The 26,677-nt window shown below is 38.6% G+C and overlaps 1 protein-coding gene across 1 annotated transcript in view; it reads right to left on the minus strand.

Moving 5' to 3' along the window:
• Window positions 1-1,825: 1,825 nt before the first annotated feature.
• The window catches only part of LOC124158629 (flocculation protein FLO11-like), a 112,108-nt gene continuing 87,256 nt past the window's right edge, over window positions 1,826-26,677 (minus strand). Inside the window, exons 5-10 of the mRNA XM_046533818.1 lie at window positions 19,799-19,884; window positions 18,578-18,857; window positions 16,628-17,393; window positions 13,704-13,822; window positions 9,988-10,152; window positions 1,826-4,648 (exon numbers count right to left, since the gene is read on the minus strand). Of these exons, the coding sequence (XP_046389774.1) occupies window positions 3,822-4,648; window positions 9,988-10,152; window positions 13,704-13,822; window positions 16,628-17,393; window positions 18,578-18,857; window positions 19,799-19,884 (2,243 nt within the window). The 3' untranslated portion in view covers window positions 1,826-3,821. The remainder of the gene's footprint in view (window positions 4,649-9,987; window positions 10,153-13,703; window positions 13,823-16,627; window positions 17,394-18,577; window positions 18,858-19,798; window positions 19,885-26,677) is intronic.

Raw genomic sequence — 26,677 nt, forward strand, 5'->3', positions numbered from 1 at the left:
CATAATGGATCACTTGTCAGATATTTGTTATAAATAACTTGTTCTAAATTTAGATACTCTTTAAGCTAAAGAATAAACATGTACTGAGATAAACATACATTGAAAGAACAAGGCACTATACATTTTTTTATAATTTTATTCTTTGATATTTCTAATAATTAAGAATATCATAATTCCAAAAGTATTTACTTCAAAAATACAACATTAAATGTCCATAATAAAAATCACAATCACACATTTATTTCTAAAGACATTATAAATGAGCAAACAACTATATTCTAATGAAATGGCATTTCTTCATGCTTTTAATTCCTCCTAATTGGATCATGGCTGGTGAAATATAATGTGCTGGTAAAAAGATTTTCCATAAATATTTCCACATAACAAAGAATACATAAAATATTCAATTTCTTCCAACTTTTCACTGCTTAAACACTTGATTTGGGGACACTTTTACACTTGACGTTCCCAAATCTTGTAAGAGTTCTAAAAATTACTAAAAAGCCTCTCCTATTCGGCAGCATCAATGGTAATATCTTTGGGGATTGATGATTCTTCATTCAGAACCCATGAGACTGATGTTGAGTAAAAGAGGTAACATCTCAATCAATATTTGTGAACAATAATGGAGACCATTATACCGGTGGGAAATCTATATAATATGTATTAAAATAATAAGTTGATGGTATGGAGTTCTTCTGCCAAAATTTCCAACAATCTAGGAAAAAATTCTCTTCAGCAGTCTATTACCATACACAGGGCCGTAGCTGCTATCGGGGTAACAGAGGCTCAGTCATCAGTTAGAGAGCCCCCCAGTGATGGTTTATTTTATGTGGTTAAATTAGGTTTATTCCAATGCCTGATAACAAGATGGCAATGCTTGGGTGATACAAAATAAAGAGAAAGTCTTCAAATTTTTCATACCTCCCCCAAATAAAATACAAATTACTTTTAAATTATTTACAGTATATGTCTGAATATAGTCCCCCCCCTTTTTTTCCAAAAATGCCCAAGGTAAAGGTAAAGGGGGGGACAATGTTCGAACACATTTTTTTAACTTTTCCGGAAACTGAAGCCTCAAAATTAGGGGGGGGGGGACTATATTTAGCGGAGGACTATATTCGGAGAAATACGGTATGTATGCATCAACTGAAAATGTCTGCTTTTAACCATGCTCCACAGTTTTCCGCTGCATTATTACCCCCAATATTTATAAGTGGTCTGTATGTAGTGGTTCAATAAACATGAGAGAGTTCAAATAGTTATTGGTGCTTGCAATAACTTCTCGTCTTAAATATATTCACACAAATAAAAGGAGCCCTGTGATTATACTCTGTCCTGGGACCCCAAAGTTTGCAGCTTAGGCCCTAGCTACAGAATACTTAAGAGTCGTGCATTAAATTGGAAAAGACCAAACAAATTTTTCCACATCTATGCAATTATAGCATGATCCTGGTTGTTAGGGACCAACAAATTGGCATGTCTACAATGAATGGTACTTTTTTACATTCACAACCTAGAATGTCACTGTTTCCAGCAGCATCACATTGCCTAAAAATTAACCAACTATGCAGTGTTATCATTATTTCAATCACCTTGGCTGAAATTTCAATTCCTCAAGACTATTACAGCAATAGAAAATCCTCCGAGTTTTTTTTTTTCAAATTTCGGTACAATGCATTTGTCAGTTATTAGGACTAAGCAGGTATATTGTTTTATAGATCCAGTGTAAATAATCAGATCAGTAAATCATAAGTGAAGCTTATCATTGTTACATGACTCTCATATATGAAAGGGATTGAGGAACTATTGGCCAGGCTTATTCAACATCAGAATCATATGTAATATGATTAGTGATCTTAAACAAACAGCACTCTAAACACTTAACTCTGAATGCCTACTCTATTAGACACTGAAATAATGAGCAACTGCACCAAATAAATATTCATCGGCAAGAGCTTGCAGAAACAACATTTACCAATTAAATGTATAGATCATTTGTCCATGCATCAGTTTAGGGATACTGATGGTAATGAATTTTTCTCATGGAAATATTGAAATGGTATTGAACAAAGAATTATCTTATGCTAAATGATGCATTGCTTAGAAATATTGTCAACAAATAAGATTTTCCAGATATGAGGATGGGAATGCGTTATAAAAATGTCCTTAACATATTGCCCGTAGACTATTAATCTATATCTATATTCAACATATCAAACTCTCAAAATGAGTCTGACAGATGAAATTTTCTCACATTTTCATTCAAATCTGCCTATGAACAAGCACTGAAATCATAAGAATATAACAGTCTTCAACATATGGCCACCCACAAATCCTCATCTGAGTTTGAGGATAATTATAAAAATATTCTCCACACCACCATCAGAACAAGGTGCTTGCATGGGAGCAGTCATTACTACTAATTATTGCCATTAAGCTTTGTAAGCTATGTCCCTTAGTGCTGCCCTCCTCATTTCATATAAAAATCTTTTAGGCAATGTAAGCATCAAAGTAAATAAGTTGAAGAGGGTAAACTTGCAAATTTCAGAGAGTAAAAATATTCTTCCTTCAGGCTATTGATAACTTTTTCACCCATCAACTGATTCCTAACTACCTACTCTAAGAGGTGACTTGCATTCAGAGGATTGACAAGAAAGATAATTGGGGCAACCATAATCTGAATTTTTCTAAAATGTTGCTTTACTCAACATAAAATTGTGTTCTGAAAAGGTGCTAATGAGTGGATTCTCACTTTGTCAATTAAATATATGCCAGTTAATGCCAAGAAAAAATTTCCTATCTCTAATCAGCTCTTAAGGATAACCCATTCAATATCCAATGTCAGTAACTTATTACACTATCAATGTGAAAATTTCACTCAAAAATTTAAGTCGAAAGACCTGTGGTGAATGAATATGTATAGCAAAGTCAGTCAATGTCTTTTAAAATTGTTACGTACGATACGACATCTAATTGTGGCTCTGAAAGTCCTCTTCAAATCTAAGTTGATGAAAGGTGGAATAGAGCATCAATTGATTCGAGAGATTGAAATACAATCTCATCTAAGCCACCCAAATATTCTGAAGATGTTTACATATTTTCATGACCAGAGAAGGGTAGTTTAAGTGCTTAAATATGCTGCTGGAGGCGAATTATACACTGAAATGAATAGGCAACCTGGCAACAGATTTAGTGAGGCAAGATCTGCCAAGTGCGTGTATCAAGTTGCTGATGCATTGAAGTATTGCCATGAAAACAAAGTTATTCACTGGGACATCAAGCCAGAAACTCCTCCTGGACTCCACCTTGAATACTCTAGTAAATTTTGATAATTACCTTCAAACATGTTTCCATGGCCACCTCTCTCATAGCACTATTATGAATTTGTTAGAGTAATTGCATGTGCATGACAAATAAAAAATTCCTCTGCCAGAGGTCTATCTCACATTATGACATTCATCAAAAATAGTGCTAGAGACAAAACAATGACTTTCCAAATGGAGAGAGGACAACACTAAGTACATGGTCACATTTTCATGTACACATTTTTTAAACAAGCAATGGCTTCTGCCAGGGAAATCTTTCAGCAAAGCTGAACATTGACTCACTCAGACCACAACAAGGCATTGGTTCACAGAAATGGACACAGCCTCATACTCACTACTCACTGTTACACCTTGCTGCCATCTTTTGGATGATTATGAGCAGAAGATCTTGGCATATCCACTGATGGTCCCTCGCAGAGGGTAAATTTTACATTTTTATTTTTTTTCCTGAAAAAATAACGGTCACTCGAGTAACCAAAAATCTGCACGTCCTCAGCAGGGAAGCGGCCTGCACTGAACCCCAACTTCAGTACACCTACACTCGAGGCAGGGTCCAGAGAGCTCCGAAATGATTCGACCAACACGATACATTCGCCCGTATATATTGCAGCCTGCTAACTTCAACAGCCCCACGGCCGGGGAATTCTGTGGCACAGAAGAGGCTGACCCAGGGGAAGTTGAAGAAGTCACTGGTGGTGACGTGAGAGGTTTCATGGATGGTGGTAGGTTGGGGCCGACAGAATAGGGGGCTGACGTTGATGGGGATGGTCGGGGAGGTGTCGGCCCTAAGGGTATCACTGACACTCTATCCGAGGAAGGAAGCGGATGCCTTTGACCTCCAGATGGTGATCCCCCAGATGGTGATGACGTCATCGTTGCCAGAATGACGCTGTTCTTGCTGGTCGTCGTTGCAGGGGTTACCCCCATTGTCGGCGACGGTCTCTTGACGGTATTTCTCACGCCGGAGAAGGGAGAGGCTGCTGTGCCCTTGTGAGAAGAAGACGGGAACGTGTTGTAGTTGGGAATTTTAGTGGGAAGAGGAGAGTATGTTACAGGGACTGTCTGGCTCTTAATTGGAGAGCCTGGGACAGCTGTTGGGAGGGGTGGATAGTGTGAGGCATTGTTGTAGAAGGTAAGGGTGCCTGGCATCGGTTTTAGTGGAGTTATTTTACTGTCCAAGAATGATGGTCTGACAATAGGAGAAAGGATAGTGTGAATGCCCGTATCCGGAGGTAATTGATCGAGTGGAGAGAATAGAGAGTCCAGAACACTAGAGCCTAGTGTCCCATTGACAACTAGACTCTGGAGGCCAAAGTCACCTGAAATGTAAAGACCAAGGAATCAATAGGAGTGAAACGAAAGACGGTCAAAAGATGTCAAAGAGAGCTGTCACACAATGTCTGGGGGAAGGGTGAAACATAACATGCAAGAAAAGCCCATCTTTTATGAAGAAAGAAACAATATCACAGGACAATTTTTCTCACCTAGCCATATTCATGATCACTAATTTTATGAATATATCAGCAAAAGCTGCAATGACCTGGGGCACTTTTACTGCAAGCACTTTGATGGATACATTATCACTCCAACAGAGACTATAAATTTTTATTTATCACATGGCTACCTTATAGACATCCAGTTTGCAACAGACAACAACATCCTAAACAAAAAGAAATTTGAAATAGCTAAGGCTGCATTGGCTAAAAAACATTAGGATAAGAAAGGAACTGATAGATAAAACAGTGACAATATTTATACACTACTTGGATCTTTGGCTCTGTGTAAACCTAATAAACTACCTAAAAATGGACAATGGGGGCCTTACATCTAGTAGGTACCGTGAGCCTCGGTAAAATTGCCATGGGAGATTAGGAACCTGGATAGCATAGAGGTCTGCACAGTGGCCTGGAAAGCTGAAGGTCCATGGTTCAATTCCCATTCCAGGGGAATTTTTTCTCATGACAATTCATGTATATTTCACTGCTGTTCACGCAGAAAGCTTTGAAATATTATATGTACCTACCCTTACCTTTACTCATGATACTAGCTGCATCCTTTGGTCAAGTAGATATCTAATTTTACCTGTTCATTATAAATATCATTTGAAAAAAAAATAAATCACACTGCAATTAACAAACAAAACATATTGGACCCCTCATTTCAATATCAGTTTGACTTGTGATGGATTCAACAAACAATATGTGTTGTTTTGGCACGACCTTTTAAAATTTTCAATTGTCACTGGTTTTGGCTTTATATTTATATGTAATAATATTGTTAATAGTTACAGTGCAAGATAATTACTATACGTTGGCTCTGTCATTTACAATTAATGGATTGCCACAGATACTCCTTACACTGATTCCTCATCCTGAATTAATTCCAATTCAACATACAATGGAACTCACTTTACCCCAGAGCAGATTTATATCATTGAATCTGCAGTCATTATGCTTCCTTAGTTAATCACAGTGGATAGAGAAAATATTTAAGACTGATGTGGATTTCAGTAACCTTTTCAGTGAAGTAAAACAAATTGCAAAATTAGAAAATGTGTATATTTTTGGTCACTTTTCAGCCTGACACATACTTGGCCACTAGTGACTGCCGCATGCTGAGGTCAAAGTTACACATGCATTGAACAGCTTTGCATACTAAGCAACTCTAGTTATCAGATCACACCCCAAGGTAGGGCAGTTGCCAGCACTGGTTTCTTGCCGTGGTCACTAATGGTCAACTGTATGTAAACAATAGACCTCCAGCAGCCACCACAGCTCACTTACCATGGTTTCCTGTGTTTCTGGATAGTCCTAATATTGGGGGCCACTAGATGTTATATTGTGAAATGACATAGGAGGAGACTGGAAGATGGATGAGAATCCTTGCCAAAGCCTCTGACCCTGCAATGGCCCAAGGCCTATACCGTTCTGTGCACCCATGTCGAACAGGGTGCATTCCATAAGTAATGCAATTATTTTTTTAAAAAGAAACTTATTGGACATATTTGCACAAATACTTTAAATTCTTCAAAGCAACCTACACATTTTTCTAGCGAATCGGTCATAACTGGTACGTGCCCAGGATGGCTTCTTCAGGGACCTCTTGCAAAGTCATCATCACAACTGATCGTCTCCCTTCTTAGGACAAAACATGGCTTTATTTCAGGGCTGAATTAGTCTGAAGTAATGGAAAGAAGTCTTTTGGTGTGAATTCTGGACTACAGGTGGTTGGGGCAGGGTTTGAACCTCATGTTTTGCCAGAAACTCGCAGACTCGTAGAGTGTTGTGGCAAGGTGCTTTGTCAAGATGGAGTAGCCAGGCATCAGAGATACCTTTTTTCGCCCTGATGATCCTTTTTCAGAATCTTTCCAGCACTTACATGTAATAGGCAGCATTAATTGTCTTTCCTTAAGAAATAAATTCCTTAAAGACCACTCCTTTGCTGTCTAAAAAGACAATGAGCGCTGATTTCACTTTTGATTTACTCATTCTTGTCATCTTGGGGATTTACTCGGCTCTTCTTAAAGGCCTTTAACCACCTTAAAGCTTGTGTGTAAGACAGAACAGAGTCCCCATAAACCGCACAAATCATTTTTTTGTCTACTCAAAAGATGTTTTTCAGCTTAGAATAAAACTTTAACATGGCTTGAATTTCGATTCCATTTTTTCGTGACACGGCACACAGACGTTTACAGTAACTGATGTCATGCTGCTTGCACAGCTTGGAGAGCACTGAGACTTTCATTGTGAACCATACCATGTTTCGTTGTAAATCATAGCATTGATCTCACCCACTCCATGTAGTTTTATCGCTCTCTAATGAATAGGAATGGAGGAGGAAATTCAATTGCATTACTTTCGGAACACATCCTGTATCTAAGGAATGAATGTCCTTCAAATTCAAGATATGAATTAACTTCTAGGTTGCATAGCTCTTGGTCTCAAGTAAATTTTGAGAAATCTTATGTGCTAAAAAACTGTTCGCTTTTATGAGCAGAATTGTGGGCATGTTTACTCATTGTTAGACATCAGAAGAACTGAAAACAATGTCATTTTACATTGTAATTTTTTTGTTATGTATCTGTTTCACTTTAATCATTAAAAATGCTCAAGTAATTGTTTGCTTTTGTTTCATTCTTTTAAGAGGGAATTTCCCTTTTGGGGACCCCTTATCCACATCACTGCTGGGGTTCTTGGGTAACCCATTTGCCCCAGTGGTGGTAGACACATGCAAAGATAATGGTCACAATTGGGGTCAAGTGTCATGCAGAGTTGTCCTGAAAAGAAGTTGCTGAAAGGTAAATGTGGTCATCTTTTGTCCCAAAGATTGCCCACCATAGCCTAGAGCAGGTACGTATGTTCCGCATTTATATGTACGTGAATATAGAACTGAGGCCATTACCAGTAAAAGCCACAGGAATGTTTGGTGATGGAAAAGTTCTTACCTCCCACAGAGTTTGGACTTGAGATTGATCAAAGACCTTCCCAGATGCTTCAGCGGAGGCACTTTCTGGAGCCTTAAAACTAACATTGCCTATGCTTTACATGCAAAAATTCTAGCTATATGAAGCTGACTCTCATGCATTTGCTACTACAAAATATCGACCAAAGTAAAGATGTTGCTGTAAACTAAAAGGCAAAAATGTTAACTTTTCATAGATGCTTTGAGGTATTATAACTTCCTAGAAGAACGATAAAGGCAAAACTACTATGAAAAAACAAGAGAACGGTCACGAAAAAAAATCTTTTGCTAGTACCTACCATAAGCACAATGAGAATCAATATATGTAATAGATAAGAAAAAAATGTTCAGAAAAAAATTTCAGATAACCTTATGGATACAACAATCAAAAAGATACGACGAAATTTGCTAAACCCGTTCCGTATATGTGAGGTTTCCTGAAAAACATTCTTTTGCGATACAAATTTGCAGTCTCTCAGTGATACAAATTCCACATCCTTTGAACTCCAGGAAATGCAGCCTGGATATATATTCATGTCCATTGAGTTGAGAATGTTAATGGTATGATAAGTCTCCCAGAGAATACCTAGGATTAATTTTGATTCCAACTTCATTAGTATTAGAAAAACACTAAAGGTCCAATGGTACACTCATGTTGGAATGCTTTTTGAAAATTCCATCCCAGGAAATTGACAGTTACCTCCCCTATTTCTCAGCACCGCGTGAAACTTCCTACACAGTCATTCCCATTGGTACAAATATACACCTGGGAAGAAATTCTTGATGTAAAATCATGTGGCTTAGCCAAGATTGAAATCCAGATTTCCTGATTGCCTGTCAGGTATGCTACCAGTTACACCAACAAGCCAACTTCCTTCGAGGCAAATTTCAGGCTGGATTTACTAAACTAGGTGTTGATGTCTCAAAACCCACCCATTGTAGAACAGCAACAAAGTAGGGTTTTTCTCATTAATAGTGGCATTGCCAATAGGGGAACCAGGGGGTCCAAACCCCCCCCCCCCCCTATCCCCCAAAATATAAAAATACAGTTACATACTTTACTTCATAAAAGAAAACAAAATATTGAAAAATCATGAATTTTCAAAAGATTTCTTTGACAAATGAAGTTTTTTCAATAATTTAAGCGTTAAAATTAGTTTAAAACCCTTTACTTTGTACCCTGTTTTTTAAAATTTTTCCCCTCTGGTTTTGCACCCTGCTACGCCACTGCTTCATAAGTACGACCTCCATCTCCTGCGCCTCAGTGTGGATGGTTGGTGGGGTACAAAATATTTGTGTGGTAAAGGGATGCAAGCAAAGGAGGCGTTCATGAACAGGAAAAAGCTTCTGAGAGGATCGCTATGTAAGAGTTTAAAGAAAAGGCTAGTGAAGAGTTTGATCTGGAGTGTAGCTCTCTACGGCGCGGAAACGTGGACACTGAGGAAAGAAGATGAGAGAAGATTGGAGGCATTCGAGATGTCGGTATGGAGAAGAATTGAGAAGGCGAAATGGACGGAGAGGAAAAGGAAGGATGAAGTGCTGGATATGGTGGGTGAGGAGAGGCAGCTTTTAGATGAGATAGGGAGGAGACAGAAGGTATGGATGGGAGGAGTACTTAGCGGGGAGAGGATGGTGAAAATGTTGTTTGAGGGTAGAATGTTAGGGAAATGAGGGAGGGGAAGGAAAAGAATAGGATTTCTAGATAGATAGAAAGGGATTAGGCCTTACAGTGAATTGAAGAAGGCAGTGCTGGAAGGAAAGGGAGGCTCCCAGATCACTTCTTTAGTACTCCATGGAAACCTACCTTAATAGGTAGAATACTGTAATAATAAAGGGATACAAGGGAGTCACATAATTATACATTTAGATTCGATGGTTCACTTTTTATCCCTTTGCCACAATAATATTGTGTACCCCAACAACTATTACTTGCACTCATCTCCAAAATTATAAAAATTGCACTTCTACTCCTTAGCTTCTAGGATCCTCATATACGCATCCTATATGTGTATTACTAAGGCAATCCAGTCTCCCCTCTTCTTCATAATCCATCCCCTAACATTATTCATGCACATATTAAATAAGAATGCACAATGTTATCAACCAAATGGAAAGGGCTGAACATGCATATGAAATTCAGGATCACAAGATTAGATGACCTGGAAGCAACCAAAAATACCAGTGAATAGAATATTACCTTGAACATTTGGTTTTGAAGTAGTGGTGAGTTGAATGGCAGCAATTCCAGTCAGTGGCATTTCAGTTTGAAATGATGGTAAATTGTCACTAAGAATGGGTGATTTATAGGTCACATCATGCAATCCCCCATCAAGTATGGGAGGATCCCGAGGCACAAATCCTCCTGAAGAAATAGAGAGAAAATGAGCATAGAAAAATTCACGATACACTTCATCCTTCTAAATAATTTTTAATTCTTGATTTAAGTCACGAATTTTGTAAATACACAAAAAAATAAAAGAGCACAAGTTTATAGAGCATCGTCATCATCACTGGTCAAAAATCCTAAGATTGGTTTGGCGCAACCTTTCCACTTAATTCTCCTAATCGGATAATCTTTTCACATCTACATATTTCTTCTCTTTCACATCCTCCTCAATGTGATATATGTATTTTATTTGTGGTCTTCCTATTTCATTCTAGTCATTCACTTACCCCTCAGTGATTAGGTTGTTTCATCTTCTTATCAAGGTTTTCATGAGGCTTCTCACCTTCTTATACCCCTTTCCTTGAAGTAATTCCTATCCTGTAGGCGGCTTCTACTCCCCCAAGAACAAGATTGCTCCGTAAATCTCCACAAATATTCTTCATCCACAATTCTTCAGCCTTCGTGGTTTTACAACCAATGTCATTCCGTGATCTGTTCTTTCTAATTGGTCCTTCCTTTGTTTTTGTATTCATGTACTTTCTTCAATGAGATCTCAGACTTCCAGAGTGATCCAAGGCTTTTTCTTGACAACTATTTTTCTGCCAATAAATTCATCAACTGCTGCCAGTAGTCCACTTCTTATATTTTTCCAGTTCTCTTCCTCCGATGTTTTGATAACATCCTCTCCTATTTCATTCTCCACAGCCTCTTGAAATTCTCATTTATATTTTTCCTCCTTCAACTTTTCAACCTGCCAAATGTTTCTCACTGTTTTTTTTAATTTAGGGGGCATTTCATCAAGTTATGGTTACTGTATACATCTGCCCCAGAGTAGCTTCTGCAGTCCTACACCTGGTTCTTGAATATTTGTTTCACTAGAATATAGATGATTAAGAATCTTCTTATGTCTCCTCGAATTTTCCACAAGTATCTTCTTCTTAGGGGATTTTTTAATATGTTGGCTGTGCCCTGTACATAATTCAAGAATCCTTTCTCCCCTCCCATTTTGGTTTTCTAATTCATATTATCTGGTTATTCTTCTGTCTTGGCCATTGCCTATGATGGTATTCCAATCACCCAGGATAATATGATTTTTCTCTTCCCATACCTGCTTGATTACTTCCATGATATCTTGGTAGATGTCCTCTAATCTTCATCTTGATAATTTGATATAGGCATGTAGACCTGTACCCGTACAGTAGCTATGGGTTATCTATCTTCTTCATAACTATCCTCTCATGACACTACAGATGGCTTTTCACATGAATTCAAGTGCCCTTTATTATCATTATTCCCACATCAATATTACCATTTAGCGATCCTCTGAATATCATTCTGTAGCTTCCTCTCCAAAAGTCTTCATCTTCAGGCCACTTATCTGAATCTTAATACATCAAGATTCATTCTTTGCATTTCCACCTTCAAGTTCTCCTGCCTACTACAGGTGCAAAGTGATCTAACAATCCACGCTCCAATCCTTAAAATTCTGTCACATTTGAATGATGTGCCCTCTTGAGTGGTCCCTGCCCAGAGATTTGAATTAATTAGTTTACCTCCAGCATACTCCAGATAATTCCATCATGTCAAAATATAAAAATGAGTGGAGTAGCTGCAACTCCTCAGGGTAGTGTGGTGGTTTCCCCTTGTCTTCCACATTGCAGTAGTGCAGCTGTTTAATTACATATATGTACATATGTTACTACACCTGTATGGAAAGGTGAGTCACTGTACCAACCAATGGTCTGGTGGTCTCCACCTTCACATACATGAAGATAAGCTGCTACCCACTCCCCCAGGTGATGGGAGGCATAATGGTTGTTGGCCTCCACTTAGCAAGTTGGGGGATCTTCACAGGTTTCAGTATCATTAAATTGGCCTACCTTACCTAAGGATAGACCAATGCCCCCTCAGGTTGCCATCGCTTTTTGACCATGACTGCTAATTCGAAGAGTAAATTTGCTTATCTCACAACTATCCTCCATATCTAGAGGTCAAACCACCACCCACAAGCTGGTAGACTCACTTGGGGGCTTTGAGTTTAGGTTTATAGAGCATGACAATTTTTTACATAAGGATATTTGGGGGTATTTGAAATAATCCCACATGGAAAAAATCATTTTTATTGGCAGAGATTTAAACCTAGATCCCTTCCACTTATGCCACGGGCTCATAATTACTCAACCTACCAATGTGTTTTAGTATTTTAGGCATTTACCAAAACTCATCTTTAGACCCAGATCCATAAAGCCATTCACACAAATCTGGTGCAATTAATCCCCCACAGAATAGACCAACTTGCCCTCAAAAGCCACCAATATACTCTAAAGATAATCTAGCTGAAAATCATTAAGTAATGACAATGCCTATGTAGCTCAAGTTGTAAGAGTTCTTGGATGAGTCTAACACTCATGGGAATTATTCCAGTTTGATTTTATTATGTGGTATTGATAGGTACCAAGTGGCAGGTGGTGTGATTGGACTTCAGTGGATTTAAAATTATTTCATTCCTGCATTGAGATGAGCTTTCATACAATATCATTCTTTAAATGAATCAAATTAACTAATTGAATTAAAATCATTGAATTGTGCTGATAGAAGAGGAAGAGGAGTTACTGCAAAAAAAAATCCTCCTCATTCCGGCATTCACTACTAAAAGAAAAATAAGGAAGTGTTAAAGTTGCCAGCCACAATTCATAAGTTGGTGACCTCATGAGAGTTTTGGCCAATTTATTTGTTCAGGGCAAACCTTTCAATTGAGAAAAAAACTGTTAAAAATTGTATGCAACAACAAAATCTTAGAACGAGACATTTCAGATGCAAATTCTGATTGTGTTACCAAACACTCAGATTCAACCACTCATATTGAAAGCCAGTCAGAATTATTCCAATCAGTTTCAAGCACACTTATTTAAAGTGAACTGGATTGGAATTCCAGTCCAAGTGAGTGATTTTACTCCTTTGAGTTTTTGGTGCAAAATGTAAAACAAAACATTTTTGCACTTATGGGTTACAAAGGATGCCACTGGCTAGTCAGCAGTAATATCCAAGAACATATAAACTCTAAGATAACAATCACTCTACAGATACATTTTGATTAAAATTTAAGACTCTTGAGGATGAAAGGGTTTGTTGAATTGAAATAAAGAAATAAAACTTTGTAAGGTTCACTATTATTTAATTATTGCCACGACCCAGGTTTCATAACCTGGTTACATCGTCAGGTGATGGATTCCTGACAATGTAACCAAGTTATGAAACCTGGGTCATGCCCACAATTAAATTCTCATAAACCTTACAAAGCTTTATTTCTTTATTTACAATATGGAGAGGTTTCACAAAGTAAAGCCTGAAGTTATCAGTTATATTGTTGAATTGAATTCGACTGCTTCAATTCAATGCATCTATGTACTATAAATGATAACAACAATAACGTCCAGCATGGATGCATAATGTATTTTTGAGCTGTAAGGGCATAGACACTGTGTAATTAACCCAGGATGGCTTAATTTTTTGGGAGAAAGCTTTACCTTCAGTCTCCACAGGAGGAGAAAAAAGACTAGGAGGCACACCATCAAAGAAAATTGGAGCTTCAGTTGTTTTATGCTTGTCCTTGTCCACTGCATCTTCGGCCAAAAATGGTATGATCCTAGAATGGGAGAAAAATTTTTGAGCCACTGCCAAATATGGCAATTCTTTATAGCAGCATCAACTTATTCGCTGAAAATTTTTGACTTAAAAATCTCAATTTTAGTGATTATGAATGAGACAGCTATTATAAAGGCCACTATACACGGCGAATGATCATGCGAATGATCATGCTGGATGATCATGAGAATGAAATCATTCACAGTGTATAATGGAAAAATTTGCAAATGAACTATCATGTGCATGATCATTTAGTGAAAATTAGAACATGCTCTTTTTTGCACGCATGATCCTGTGAATGATCACTCATGAGAAAATATTTTAGAGCTTAATGGATAGAATTCCAGAAAGGAAAATAACTCCACAAAATATTTTCACATCCTTTTGTAACTCAGTGAATTTTCTTTCTGCATCAGTCAATCACCTTCCTGGTTTTTACTTCTATGAGCCAGTAAGAATATAGTATATATATTGTTGTAGTTTTTACAACTGTTTGATTGATATCATATGGATCTGTAAGCAAAAAGATAAATTTTAAGCATATCACTAAGATCTACCCAGAAATAAAGTGGGTAGAAAAGAAATGGTCATATAAGTGCTGCAATAGCCGTGAAAACCATTCTGTGCAGCTCTTGCACTTTGACCATGCAGAGACAATAGCTGGCCTGAGCACCACTAGAGCATTGTGCAGATAGTGTTAAGGTAGCTTCACATGGAAAATTTTATGAATTACACTGGCCTGCCCCTTCTACATTAAATTTTCTCTTTTTTCAGTTCAGCATTGCCTTATTAGTTTCCATTCCATCAATGAACTCTTTTTTCATCCTCTCCCTTCCCCTCATAAGTGCCCATCTCTCCTGAAAAAAGATCGGATGCTTTCCCAACGTATGCTGGTAATGAAGGCTATTCGAGTTCTCCACCGGGTAATCTCCTCCATGGCTGCCGACGTTTCGGGGTACGAGTCGTACTCCATCTTCAGGGCTGAGTGTCATTTCTTGGAAGGTGTTCACCATTATATATGGAAGGTATTTGCCACGCTATATAAGGCGAACACCTTCCGAGAAATGACACTCAGCCCTGAAGATGGAGTACGACTCGTACCCCGAAACGTCGGCAGCCATGGAGGAGATTACCCGGTGGAGAACTCGAATAGCCTTCACTAACGCCCATCTCTCCTGTTTTTCAGCATCTCCCCCTTAGCATTTATTTGAACTTTTTGTAATTGAAACAATATATTTTGAAATTTGGATAAATTATATGGAAGTGAAGGACCCCTAATAGAAGAGATGATTGGATGTGAAAATATTAACTGATTGAGAGAGAGCTGCGTCGCACCAATCTTTGTACTGTTGACCAGGGATGATGATGAACCTGACCTTAGATTGGTCTTGACCCTTATCCCCAAAAAATACTCTTTATACTCAGCAGATCTCTACAGGTAAGAATACCCCTTTTTTGCTTCAGTCTGGAACGAAAGCCATAGAAACACACGATTACCGCTCAGGCGGCAGCGGCCAACCCTTTCACCTCAAGTATGTTGCTGCCTCCAACTCGGTCAATTTGAAAAATCTGCCATTGCGGAACACTGTGCCCAGGAAAGCCATAATATCCACTGGGAAGAAACTACCCAACTCGGTTGGAGTAGAGGTTATTGGGACCAGTGGCGCTGAGAGGGGGGGTTTTAGGGGATTAAACTCCCCCCCCCCCCCCAGAGCTCAGAGAAATTTTTAAGTTTAATCCATTTTACTTAATTGGATTGATATTACTAATAGAATAGTGTAAGGATGAATAATATATTCCTCAGAAAGCTGTAAAACTCACCATTTTGAACCATTCATCTTTAAAATTCCGCAATTTATTAATCTTGTACCGACCGCTTATCCTGGTGGGTATTCCATACCCCCACACAACCCAGTATTAGCTGCACCTAAACCCCCCCAGCCTTAATTCCTAGCTGCGCCCCTGATTGGGACCGCATTACAAAAGAAATCGTAGAGATCCGTCTTCACCCAAATAACTTCAACAGAGATCGAGGACTGCAACTAAGAAGCGCTTGGAACCCGGCAATAAGTAGGGCAAGAAAAGAGGGAAAATCCCAAACTAATCAGAGACCACCTAGTTGAAGGAGGAGGGTATATAATATATGTTATGAAAACCTAAGAATTGACATCTTGGTCAATGAAATTCAGACTTTTTTCCATCTCGATTTTTTTAACATTGAAACCCCAGAAGGCAAATTCAAAATTTTGGCTTGGACCCTCATTGTGGGGTCATTGTGAAGTCACGCTTACACTCAACAAAACTTAGGACCTTTCCCCATAAGTATGCCAATTTTTATAAATATTACTCGAGGCGAAGTTACTAAAATTAGGGGTCAAAAATGACACACGACCTGTGGGACAGTCTGCACAAATCGTAACACAGCGACATCGGCATCGTTAGCCCTGAGGATATTGGGAGAGTTCAATTGAATTAGGCTCATCTATGAGGAAGTTAATACTCGAAAATGAAAAGGAGACTTCGTTGATTTCCACTAATTTATTTCGTCCGTACGACATGTTTCGAACCATAGAGGTCACCATAGAGGTCAAGTACTTGAAAATGACCTCTATGGTTCGAAGCATGTCGTATGGACGAAATAAATCAGTGGAAATCAACGAAGGCTCCTTTTTATTTTCGGATATTGGGGGAGTCTGTCAACGAAATCTTCGGCCTACACCATGCAGACCCTAACCCGGTTGAAAACCAGAGAATCTTTCATCCATGCTAATTACCGGGTAAAAAGCTAAGATTCTTCATCTCTCACCTCAAGTTTGGAAGTGACGGAGGCAGCGTGGGTTCGCCGTAGTCGTAGGCCTCCTCGTAGTCCATGTCCTTCTTGCGCTCAATGCTGGCCGCCGTGGTCGGAGGCAGCTCCACCTCGGAGCAGTTGACGGGCGATGGCAAAGCCACTTCCTCGCCCCCCGCCTCCGCCAGGATCATTTTGTCCATCGTCTTCTCCTCCGCCGCACCCCCGGTCGCGTTCCCCGCGCTTCCTTCCACTCCCAATCCCACCGCACCCCCTTCCTCATCGCCTAATACGCCGGAGACGTTTTTCGCGGAATCCAGCGCCGCGTCGGCCGCCGTGGAATTGTCTGCATCGCCGGTAACGTTCGCCGTCTGCTCGTAATCCAACTCGGCCGTTTCGTTCCCGGCTGAGTAATCGTCCGTGATAGGGTTCTCCGTCTCCCCTTCGACCTCCATCTCCAGCGTGGTGTTTCCTTCGTCCGCGACGGAATAATACGCCACCGTGTCGTTGTCTGCGGACTCCACTTCCGTCGTAGGTTCCGTGACGGGCTCCCCCGTGGTCGTCTCCTCGACCTCCGTCGTCGTCAATTCCTCCGTTGTGGTGGTGGTGGTGGGCGTCTCTTCGGTGGCCTCGTCGGGGGACGCGGGGGCGGCTTCGGTCTCCGTCTCCAGCGTCGTAGTCGTCGTCTCCGCCTCCTCGCCGCCTTCCGTGCTTCCCTCCGCAGCCTCCACCTCCGTGGTCGTCCCCACCTCCGTGCTGGTTTCCGCCTCTGGCTCTCCTGTAGCTGAGAGAGGAGTCGTTCATTAATAATGTCCGATCTTTATGAATCACTCGATGAAGAAGACTCATGCCTCTTGCTCGACCGATGACCTGCGTAAAACTTATGCTGTCATATTGAAATTTCAGGGTAAGCAGACAAGTATAATATTTGCCCGTATCTCAAATATCAGAATATTATATATGTAAAAATGATTAGTGGGTCAAAGATGAATTCATCAAGTTTGAAATAATCAAATGTCGGAGACGGTCTACGTTAATTTATTCCGAAATTTACTTGATGATAACATGCGTTTTCAGCGAGTCATCTTCCACCAAAAAGACTGGTAGAGCAATATGAAGGCGCCCTTTAAAAAGGATGCATCTACTCCAGACCGTATTTGTTCTTCTTTGGTGACTCATTACTCATTTAAAACTGATTATATCATCTCAAAAATCTTCATAGTATGGAGACAAGAACTTTATCAATATTTGACTGTTTCTCAAATATGAATATATTTGCATCACTGAAAAATTTAGGAAAATTTCAAAATTTTAAATACATGAAAATACAGATCAGAGTCTAAAGGCACTATTAAAGTTCCTAAATGATTGCGTAAATTTTAATTAATCCGTAACTAAAAAAGATCAGTCCAGCGGGAGGCATTCTCCCTGTAAGCCCAAATATCAAGGTTATTTATCCATGTATTTTGAGCGATGTATCCAGCAATACTCATAAGACCGCTTAAAAATAATCTTTTCTCTTACTTTTCTCCCAAGCAGTGAGTATAATAATGAATACTAGTTGATAGAGATCTATTCTTAGAAATTATCCTTATCCAAGAATAAGTGAAAGAAATTCGTAAAATGACTCAAGTTGACAACAGGTATACATAAATGCATATATACATGGAATATTGGACTTTTGCTGGTATAACTCAATTAAAAAATATCTCTACAAAATGCAATTCAATTAAGTTCTTTTCGTGATGAAAGTAAATATTTTCCCAAAAATTTCTTTGGCGTCCATGTGAGATCAATTATTCACCGTTCATGACTTTCGGAACAAAGCGGAGGTTGAAATTATTGATGATTAAAAATAGGCTCATTAAATCATGAAATGAATCACGAGTCAATTAATTCTCCCGCTGATTCAGTCATTAAGAACGAATCAATCATGAACGATCCACCACTCCTAGTAATGATGCGTACCAGTCTCCTCCCCCCCGGTTGCATCCTCAGGTGAGGATGATGATTCGTTGGCTGCCTTGACTCCTGCGTCCTCCACTGACCCACCTCCCGCTGGCCCTTGCTGGTCTCCATTCTGACCCGTTTTCCTCTCCTCGGTCGTTGAAGTCTCCATGTGGCGGTCCTTCCTCAAGTCGCCGACGCGGGGGCCAGCCGCGGCAGACTGCGCGTCGTCACCGGCTGCTCCTTCCGGGGAGGTGGTCGCGGAGGGGCCAGCCGCCGCCGTCGTGCCTTTCTCCTCGCCCTGAGAACGGAGACAGTTTTACAAACGAGTTACGCTGCTGCGTCTTTCTTCTTTCGGACCGAGAAGACCGTCATCAACCGAACAAGGAGAGCGACATCCGCACCAGTAGGTTAAATGAATGATGCGCGCAAGTGAAGAAAGCACAGCAATGACTATTTGAATCCAGTATGGTACAGAGAGCTGCGATAATTTCTTTGAGCTCCCCCATCTATCGGAGAATACTATTATCGACTGCACAAGACGAGCAAGATCACCAGAATTGAGATAAATGAATGAAGCGTGCAAAAGGAGAAAACACATCCGTAGCTATTTGACTGGACTATTGCGCAGACACTATTTACAACCACTACCAAGGTCAATTGGTATAGATGTTTTTCCCCGGACTCTCCTGGTTTTCCATACCTATAGCTTATCTGGATAGTAAATGGCTTTTTTTCCGGAAAGTCGGAATACAACAAGTAACGGATACACTCACTTTGGCGCGGGAAGGACTCGAGACCCTGACCCTGGGTTAGCAGACGAGGCCTCCACCCCATCGCAACCGTGACCAGCTATTCATGCAATATATTTTATAAAGGCATCCCCATCACTGTGATATGAGGTCATTTTCTTAAGCATGAGGCAGTATTTCAAGAACAGATAATTGAAAAATAACCATTCGTTAAGATGGATTTCTGAGGAAACTCGATGAGAATAAAAGTAAAAATGCGCACAACGCTAAGGTGAATTGTAAAATAAGATCCATCGCAGCAAAACAAAGTTGTTGATAGCTAATAAATCAAAATCATATATCACTGTCATGATATTTCTTAGACTCAAATAGTTAGATTAAGTAATTATGGGGAAAACATGCTCATACAAGATAGTCATTAAAATAATAATGTATACGAAGTATGACGTTTCCAAATTATCAAGTCCAGTAATTGGTGCAAAATTTTTACCTGAGTAACTTCGGTAGAATTTGCTCCAAAATAGCCCATTAGCTCTTCATGGGAAGGCGGAGCTAGTACGGACTCAATATTGGAACCTGAAAGGGAGATGATTTTAAATTAATAAAGAAATTCATGATGATGGAATGGAAAAAAAACATGAAAATAAGCACACTGAAAACTCACTGAGTAAATAACCTAAATATACCTGCAAATCCATTGTTTTTTGGAATTCATTTTTCAAAAATATGAGAGCCAGTGTTTTATAGGCAAGGAAATAACTTCGTAAGCGAACATTAAAATTAAAAGTAAGGAGAAATGTTAATGATGCTTAAAATTAGGTTATATTGTTCTGAATTACTCTTTTCTCAAGAAAAATGCTGAGGGTGTTATAGGTTGCGACTCAGCCAGCCCTGACTTTCACCAAATAATTAAAAATATGAGAGAGAAGAGCAACTAAACTAGACATTTAAGGACATTTTACACAAAAAGATACAAAAAATAATACAATACTAACTGGTCATAAAACAACTAAAATTTTAAATTTTTGTGCTTCAAAATGGCAACTCCACTTAGATTCACAAAAGCAAGATATTTTTAGCACCTAAATGCTAAAAATACGTTTTTATCGATTTCTAACCCCACCTAGTTAAAGTAACGCTCACGAGTCCAATTAAACTTATTTATGACAATTTATCTGTATGGAACTCCATCCACTTCTTAATCATTTAGGGTTATAACAGTGATTAATAGTGAATATACAAGTTAGAACATAAACGACCATATGAAAGTGCGAATTGTTTGTTTAGTTATGCCATACAGAGAACATTTTTCGGCCCAATCATTTTCATTCCACACGTAAGGGTTTCATATGGTGTAACATAGGCCACCCAATTTACTGAAATATGTTCCAACTGCAAAGACCCGTTTATACAATATTTTCCGATGAAGAGCATATTTGTTTATTGTAGATTTTTCTACATGTGCCTGATTTTGTAATCTCTCAACAGAAAATAAAACTATTTCCACTGCGAAGTGAATTTACTCATCACTTGCGTTCATTGCCTACATTTACAGCAATAAAATTCAGCTTGTGATAGAACAATTATAAATTACATATATTATTCTATTTAAAGCACAGCTAAAAAAACTGGTATTTTGGTGTGATTAAAATTCATTTTTAACGTCAGCTATGAATAACAAAACAATATTTATTACTTAACCATCTGATAAAGTAATCCGCAGCGAGTTATCGAAGCCTATTATTAAACTACAATAGATAATAATAAAGCGCACCAAAATAAGTTATTACAAGACATTGGCGTAGCCAGGATTTTGAAATGGCAAGGGTTTACCGAAGGTTTTGGAGCCCTTCTGGGGTGTATGAATTACACCCCAGGGTCCTGGTCGTCCCCCGGAAAACTTTGGGATTTTTGATCTTGAAAACGTGATATTTAGGACTCAGAAACAGTAATTTTGTACGAGTATACATTAAAATAAAGTATTTTAAATGCGTAAAATAAAGTAATAAAGGCTCATGGGGAGGTTGTAACCCACAAAACCCCCCCGTGGCTACGCCACTGTCACAAGAGACATGTGAAAAGTGGGGTTATTTTAAGACCAGAAGGGGTGTCGAGTTTTTTGCAAAAGTGGTGTTATTTTATGCCGAAATCGGTGTTATTTTAATGACAGCATGATGGATGTTAGTTGATTGCAATCCTTGTGTTAGGCCAACCTATTAGCTCCGAGTTTCGCGTACCATCGATTAGGGTAAATTTAAGAGATACACTTACAATTTACACTAAATGCACCTTGTTATTCTTGGCAAAAATATGAGCAAGGAGGAAGTCATCAGCCCCTGACTTTAATTGAAATAAAGAGGGAAACGAATGTAATTGCGTAAAACAAAGAAATTGCAGCAAATTTATCAATTTTAATCAATACTCATGGCAACATATTATTTTTGTATAGTGCATTTACTGGATATGCATATGAAATACTTGAAAAGTTCGTAATTCTATGAAATGACTGCGAACTAGCCAGTGGTATACCTTAACGGAGTCACCCGAAAGTGAACATCATGGGCGAAAATGCCACCGAGGAAAAATTTGCTTTGGCCAGGATTTGAGCCTACCTTTCCCGACTCCACGCCATGTGTTCTACTACTTTAGCAACTATGGCATTACCTTCCTCGAAAGGGTTTTAATTAAAAAAAATGCCGTATGAATACATAAAATTTTCACTTACTTATGGCCTAATGCTGCTTAAATTACATCATTTAAGACATGATGTAATTTATACAGACACAACATATTCACTACTAAATTTTAAATACTTAAATCTTCCACATTTTCAACGAATTATTTGCTTTTATGAGGACCTACGATGAGCCTTTTGAAAATGCGTAGGAGACATATTTTTTTCCAATTGTCAGAAGTAGTTTTGATACAAATGCTTGCTGAGAAGTTCCACTTTTAATTGGAGAATTTCTTTTACATTAGATTTTATTTGTCATTCAAAATTTGTTTCCTGCATCTGCGCTCCCCTTCCTACGAGACAATTATTGCAAGTAATGATTTTTCATCAGCACTATGTGTGTATGTTGTCGAAATTTTGCTGCGCGTTGTCTTCCAGTTTTTACCCATTTCGGTTTAACGCGTTGATTGAAAATGAAACGACGAAATAAAAATCACATTTTCAATGACTTCATTGCCTTTTAGCTGCTTTGAACGCGCCGTATATTTTTCTTTCCTGATATAAAAACGGGAGCGCCGCCAGTAGCGAAAATATGAGCTTCGTATTTGACGTAGGCATCGTTGGCATTACCAGACAAATTACCATAGAAATAATGAAATTTGTTACTTTTTGGACACTATTCTCAAAGGAAAGGCACCTTAGTTTTATCAAATCCACGAATAAGTCTTTTACATACCTAATGTGACGATTTTCGACAAGAAGGGCAATTTCAAAAATACGTTCGCGTGCGCTACATAATGTGCGCATACGGAATATCTCTAAGGTATATAAATCAGGTAAATTGACCAGTTTTCTATCGATAATAATGTTCATAATTGCCGAGTATGTTTGAATAATAGCATGAAATCATAGACGCGAAAACATTGTATGCCGCTGACGAAGGCGGTACGTAGTAAATTTTCGATAACAAAGCACAATAATTGCTCGCAAGCGTGGATTCCTATGTGTTATTGAAAATTTGGAAATAAATCTAAACTTTGAGTTAAAATTCGAAATATATCACATTTGAAAATTTTGCATGTCCCTAGTTATTAAATTATAGACTATTATACTGTAATTTCCAAACTGGCAGGTAGTGAGCATTTTGCTAATCACAGCGGTCTTCATCCTATTTAAAATCGAAATGAACATAGGTACTGTGTAGAAATGGCTTTAATTGAATACACTGATAATGCCAAAAGACCCCTGCATAAATAAATCCTTTAAAATAAAATTAACGCCCCCAATGCACTATTTTTCCTCAGCTCACTACAGCAACCTTGATGACAAAATACCATCGAGGTAGATCAAAGAGTATCCATTTTCAATTTCACTCTTCCGCATCGAGTAATTCCTCACTGAATTTGTAAATAACGTATCTTAACCCATTTCCCCCGACCGCAGCCATACGGCTACACCCTACCATTCTAAGTATATGAGACTCTTGATATAAAACTACTCTCTATTTTGCTTACAAATTGCTACAAATATGCTTCTAAATGTTTTGTTGACCTTATCCATCTATTAATTATTTTTGAAACTTGTATACATAATCTCACTTGCTTAAAGATAAAGGTGCAAATCGGAATTTGAGGCGTGTTTGTGGGTGGAAATGGGTTAATTTATGCTCATTTTTCCGATGTACATCGGTCATCGGTTTTCTTCTCTCAAGTATTGACCTTGATATCAATAATTCTTTTGTATAGCTTTCGAAGACGTACAACAATTTTGAATTGTTATCGCACATAGCTAATCCTCTAGTTGATATCTCTCGATAAAGTTACGCATTCGTCTTCTCCACGATAATGTCCTTCGAAAGGCCTAACGATAATACCCTAGGATATTAGCCGTGCCGGTTGCTAAACAAGTCACATCGCACCTAATGGTAATTTATAATGACTAGTACCGCATCCAAATTCGTGGAATTCGTTAAGCCGAGGTTTTAGAAAAATTATATTTCCTCCCTCAGGGCTTACATCTTTTTTGGAAAGATTTTTTCCTTCAGTTGAAACAAGTACATTAAGTTTATCTTATATACCACAGGTTATAGCCTATCATATCTGAAATGAAAGCTCTAAGTAAGTAAAAATTACATCATTGCAACGCTCGCTGTAAATATAGAGCAAATCTATTTTTTTAAATACCAGAATTCCCCTAAAAAACAACAATTCACTCATAGTATACTTATTGAGATGGTTTGGAAACGACTCACATGAAATTCCCGTCATAACTATCTGGTGGACTCATCAGTTACCACGCATTTCATGTGTATGTAGAAAGCGGCATAATTTCAAGGATGAACAATTCGCAGAATCGTTTTGTTTATGTGAAAGGATTAATACACAAACACACCGATTCTCGTCTGAGACGGAGTGGCTACCTTAGTCAATACAGTATTAACACCAAATTTCACTCGAAATTGAAACTATAATTTGTAAATTACAGTAAGCGAATCTGTTAAGATGCTACGGTAGAATAAATATACATTCGTTCTCGCATACCTTGAGCATATTCGCTTATTTCGAAGTCGTATACACCCATTCCTGGCCAAAGCATTCCAGTTTATTGAAATCTAAAGAATTGCAATTCCATTACTGCCTAATAGTATTGTACATTAATTCATTTTTAGTTAAGCCATTTTTGTGTTCATGAAGTTGGACGAAACCTTTTTCGCTTGAATTTCTTGGAAAATTTAACGAGATGGTCCCTGTAAATTTAACGAGATGACTTCAGATCCCTGAGGAAGATGGGCAATTTGAACATCGAAACATCGGAAGCATATATGGAGGACCGGGGTTAGGTACGAGAAATCTTCACTCTCATTGTTCGCCGGGAAAAAATCAGACATTAAATCAGATGGTGGTATTTTTTACCCCACTTTTAACGAAGATTTCAGTCTTTCCAAATTAATTCTTTGTTACCGACTAAAATCGTCATTCTTCCAGTTCAGTACAGACGCAGGGTATCAATGAAAGTTAAGTGTGACTAATAATACGAAAAATATGAGCTTAGTTGTATGAAGTAGGACTTGGAATTCTACGATTCCCGTATTGAACCCAATTAAATGGAGAATAAATTATTCAACTGACTGAATAACAGATAGGAGTGATAATTCATGATATATATCGCTATAACTTGAAAATAGGTCACTCAGAACTTCTGATGAAACTATGGAGTGGAAGAAATTCTCGAGCAGTCCCGACGGCTGTAAGACTTTGGATTTTGGCGCAGAGGGTGGCATTGCCGTTAGGGATCTTCGTGAGCCTCACCGGACACCATCTCTACGTGAATTAAACACTCAAGTTCTCATAGCAGAACGTTCAAAAAATAGTGATATAAAATGAAAAAAATAGTCAATGATGGCATCTATGAACAATACTACAATGGAGTGATCAAACTGAACTGTGCGAAAAAGAACATTATCGTAACGTACATGTCTCCATTACAGAATTTTCAAGAAGTTAATATGGCAGAAGGCTGAGGAGAGTTAAAGATAAAATTATAATTAAGTAGGAAGACAATTGGAACCACAGATTTATTTGCTGAAAGAATATTAACACATTTCCCCTATGTACCGAAGGTAATAGACATGGTAGCAAAAATATATTAAGATCATGGTAGATAATAGGAGATTAGAACCATAACAAATTCCAAATTGAGATTTTTTTCAAGGGTAAAACACTTGAAACTCTAAAAAACGATGGCTTTTATAATAGATTTCGCCGATGCAACAACGAAACTATAGTTTCACCACGTACGAAACATGCATGGGAGTTGGATGGATGCTGCAAATACTTTGTGGAGATCCATTATGAGATATGGAGTGAAACTTTTTGCACTTTCCACATACAAATTTATTAAACTGCAGTCGACTTGTTTCGCTGCACTGCAGCATTATCAATACTACATGTCGACTGTAGTTTAATACATATTTTTGGGGAAAGTTTAAATTGTTTCACTTCATATCTCACGCATGGGAGGTTATCGGGTATATTTTTAAATGCTGCCATTTTTCAGAGCGAATTTTTACACTCCAAAAGGCCATTCTTTTCCGTTTTCAGGAGTTCGATATTACGTCAAAAAAAGGAACGGAGACCAATGTGTGTTACTGTATATGCCCATTAGTAGTCGGGGCGCGAAACCATTAGCCTGCGCAGACACAATGGCCAGACTGCGAGACCTTCCCCTCCCGTCAGCAGCGAGATCACGCACGGGCGGTCACGCCGTGTCGCCAACTCAATGCGCGCTCGACCGTCGTGACCGCGAAACGAAGCTGGATGAGCGAACATGTGCACCCGCGCGCGGCGGAAGACCACTATATGTGTCTCTCATCTCAGATTCGCCCCCCGGCGGGCATTCAATCGCTCATTTCGTGGGTCAAAGCCCGAATCACACGATCACTTTTTCTGCATTCCTCAGGATTCAGTCGTAGATTCTGTTATACTAAGATTGGCGTACCGCAGCCCTGTCATTGCCCCATTCCCAAACTAATTCCTTCGGTTCCGTGATATTCTTTTTCCTTGCTTCTTCCTTTATCCGTCTAAAATATTGAGATTTTTTTGGAATTTTTAACATTAATTTGCTGAATGTTATGAAATAAACTGATATTTGAATAAATAAAAGATCGTAGCACTTTTCCGCAAAAAATTTTTACTA

Source organism: Ischnura elegans, chromosome 5 (assembly GCF_921293095.1).
Source record: "Ischnura elegans chromosome 5, ioIscEleg1.1, whole genome shotgun sequence".
Classification (NCBI taxonomy): Eukaryota; Metazoa; Arthropoda; class Insecta; order Odonata; family Coenagrionidae; genus Ischnura; species Ischnura elegans.